This window comes from Malus domestica, chromosome 09 (assembly GCF_042453785.1).
Source record: "Malus domestica chromosome 09, GDT2T_hap1".
NCBI lineage: Eukaryota > Viridiplantae > Streptophyta > Magnoliopsida > Rosales > Rosaceae > Malus > Malus domestica.
This window is the reverse complement of record NC_091669.1, coordinates 24,385,043-24,388,275: the sequence shown is the minus strand read 5'-3', so window position 1 is coordinate 24,388,275 and position 3,233 is coordinate 24,385,043. Positions and strand designations below refer to the sequence as shown.

The 3,233-nt window shown below is 36.6% G+C and overlaps 1 protein-coding gene across 1 annotated transcript; it reads left to right on the top strand.

The window, feature by feature from the left end:
* Positions 1 to 584: 584 nt before the first annotated feature.
* LOC103402690 (uncharacterized protein At2g34160-like) lies at positions 585 to 3,233 on the top strand. Its single transcript, XM_008341444.4, has 5 exons — positions 585 to 823; positions 1,115 to 1,163; positions 2,034 to 2,096; positions 2,181 to 2,245; positions 2,978 to 3,233. The coding sequence occupies exons 1-5, from the start codon at positions 611 to 613 to the stop codon at positions 3,071 to 3,073; spliced, it is 486 nt and encodes a 161-aa protein (XP_008339666.4). The 5' UTR covers positions 585 to 610; the 3' UTR covers positions 3,074 to 3,233.

The window sequence follows — 3,233 nt, the reverse complement described above, 5'->3', positions numbered from 1 at the left end:
AAAGGGCCATAGGGCCAAACATAATTTATTATTTAAAAACTACAATTTAATGTTGTATAAATGGCCTAGGAAGTTATACGAAAAAAATAGAATTGAAATAAAATATGAAACAAATTTTGTGAAATAAAAGTTATAGGAAAAAAAATATGAAACAAAATTTGATTCATATGAAAAGGAAAAAAAAAGAGGAAAAAAGAAGTTTACATTCATTAAAAAAAAAAAAAAAAGTTTAAATTCATTAAAAAAAAAAGGAAAAAAAAAGAGGCCTAATAATACAACGGCTACTAGCCGTTATATTAAAAAACATTTCAAACTATTAGTGTCGGTTATAACCGACACTAATAGTAGAACTATTAAAAAAAAAAAGAATATCTTTAATGTTGTCGGCTATAACCGACAGTAATAGGAAATCATTAAAAAAAAAAATAGCCAGCCCGGGGCTGGTTGGCTGGCCGAAAGCAGCCAGCCTCCAGCCCTCCAGCCCTCTCCGATCCCGTGGGCCCTCCCAGATTCCAGAGCTCTCTGGCCTAGCTCTCGGTTGGAGACAATTTTAGGGCTATTTTCGGCCCTTTGGACTTCAGTTGGAGATGGCCTTAGGCCCATAAATATAATGAAGAACAAATTTAGAAAGAGAAATCGGAGAGAGAGTAGTCAAAAGGGATTTAGGGTTAGGGTTTTTGAAGCTGTTCTCTCAATTGCAATGGAGGAGATCACTGACGGCGTGAACAACATCACCATCAACGCCTCCGATTCGCACAAGAAGAACCGAATTCAGGTCTCAAATACCAAGAAGCCGCTCTTCTTCTATGTTAATCTTGCCAAGGTAAACCCTAATCCCTACCCTGTTCTTAATTTTCTGTCTATATATATGCTTGTATGCCTTATTTGGTTTCTGGGTTTCTTTTATTTCTTTATCAATTGCTTTGATTCTGCTGAAATTTGAGTTTTCTGGTTAATTTGGGAAGAAATTGGGATTTACCTGGAAATAAATGTTTTCGGTTGACATAGACGCAGCGGCAGTTTTTTTTTCCAAGTGTTTCGGAATAATTGTTGATTATTTTCAATTTTTATTTATTAATAAATAGTATGTTTATGGCATTTTATTGTTTTGCAGAGGTATATGCAACAGTACAATGAGGTGGAGCTCTCCGCTTTGGGAATGGGTATGACACTTCAGCTGCTTCTATCTCATTAAGCACTATGTGTGTGTAGATCTCTGTGTTGTGTGCCATGTTAAGGTATCCAGTTAGACATTACCCTGGAATCATGAAAACGTTGACGTTCATAACGAAGTTCTGGAAGACAACTGAAATTTAGCATAGTTTGTTTGTATACGTGTTGATTCGGTTAGTTTCTGAACAAGCTATGATGACTTGCTATTTTGTGTCTATTTTTTGTCTGCCTAAGGTGGGAAGAGAATGGTTACTAATTTATTGAGCCATTATGTCGTAATAACCTGCTTTCTTGTATTGAGAACTTGAATCGAATAGTTCATGAGTAGATGTCTTTATATGGAAAAAGTAGCCTTTTGTTGCTCTTTCCAGTTTGTTGATTGCTTATGCTTAAGTTTTCTTGCTTGTGCTTAGCACGATGCTCACAACAATTACCAAGGAAATAACTCTTTACCATTTGAACGTATACTCGTAGAAACAGATTTGCTCCCGATTGGGAAACAAGATAAGGTGGCTTTGGGTAAAATGTTTAGTTGGTAGTTGTAAGGGACAAATGGAAATGTTTAGTGACCAAGTTATCTGAAGAAAGGCTAGGCAACCTAGCAGGGTTACTCTAAAGCAGCATTTATTTTGTAGATTGTGATTCTGGAATCCATTACCCATTCCCATTTGGGGGTTGGGGGAGGGGTGTGGAGATGTGTTTTAAATCCAGTCAAATGCAGCACATTCCCGTTCTGTTATGTTGCCACATTTGGAATTGAGATGTTTTTTTATCATGAATATTGTAGTTCTTGATTATAGGTATGATTTGTCTAGTATTAAAGCTGATGCAAGGATTAATATCTCATTGTACTGCTGCAGCTATTGCCACGGTCGTTACAATTGCAGAAATTCTGAAAAACAATGGGCTGGCAGTTGAGAAAAGTGAGACTTCTATTTTCTTTTCCGCTTTTCAAAAATAAACTATCAAACTATGAAGTTTACTTATATTCTGGGACGTGAAAGCAGAAATCATGACATCAACTGTTGACATTAAGGATGATTCCAGGGGGAGGCCAGTCCAAAAAGCCAAGGTATGCCAATGTGATCTTCTAATGTCAAATAGCCAGTCATTTGTCCTCAATTTATAGAATGAGTTCTGAATCTCATCTGAAACGTCTGTTTGGGTTTCTGTTTGTTTTGAGTGGAGAGATCCTTTTACAATTATTGTTGCCCTATTGGATTTGTTTGATTCATAAACATCAGTTTGCATTTATGTTATTGGGCTAATATGGCTTGGTGAAGTTGTTATGTGGACATGCCAAACTGTATTGGTTTTAAGAAAAGCATAAATGTGGTATGAATGACAAAATTATACACCTTGCCAGGACGGTGCACTTTTTCGGAGATTGCTAATTTGAAAAGAAATGCTTGTTCTGTCACTGACCATCTATTCATGTGTTGGCAGTGTGCTGCTGTGTGAGATTTAAGAGGGGGGGGGGAGGGGTCCATTCTACATGTATTTTGAGTATCGTTCCAAATCCCAGTAGGGTTGTCATTTCATATATTATGTATGGGTATTTGCAGTTACATTTTTTTTAACCTTATAGCAAAAATGTGCTTTCAAATTGTATTTGGTATCTATTTGGTGTAGGACATATTGTCAACTTTGTTTTCCAACTTATTCATGAGAGTAGTACCATTTTTGTGAGGCCTTCTAGCTCAAGCTGTAGAGCGGTCACATTCATGATGGGATCGAGTCTGTCCTTCCTGTCCCCTACCAAGTATTCCATTTTGTTAATATTGATGTATTCTTTTGGTTTTAGATTGAGATAGTACTTGGGAAGTCAGAAAACTTTGATGATTTGATGGCCGCTGCAGCCGAGGAGAGGGAAATTGCAGGTGCTGAGGAGCAAAGCTGAAAAATATTCTCTGGTTGGAGCTTCTCTTACAGTGTGTTTGGCTTGAATTATGTGCTCTAAAGCTGGTTATGGAAATAAATTTTGTTAAAGTATATTATTCATGCATAGAATATTTTATGGAAAAGGCATTTTCTGTATGCTATAACCTCTTTTTCCTCCA

Excerpts from the sequence above, each read along its gene's own strand:
- LOC103402690 (XM_008341444.4), top strand. The coding sequence starts at position 611 with ATGAAGAACAAATTTAGAAAGAGAAATCGGAGAGAGAGTAGTCAAAAG. Across the intron at positions 824-1,114 it reads TCTATGTTAATCTTGCCAAG|AGGTATATGCAACAGTACAA; the intron begins GTAAACCCTAAT and ends ATTGTTTTGCAG. Across the intron at positions 1,164-2,033 it reads GCTCTCCGCTTTGGGAATGG|CTATTGCCACGGTCGTTACA; the intron begins GTATGACACTTC and ends GTACTGCTGCAG.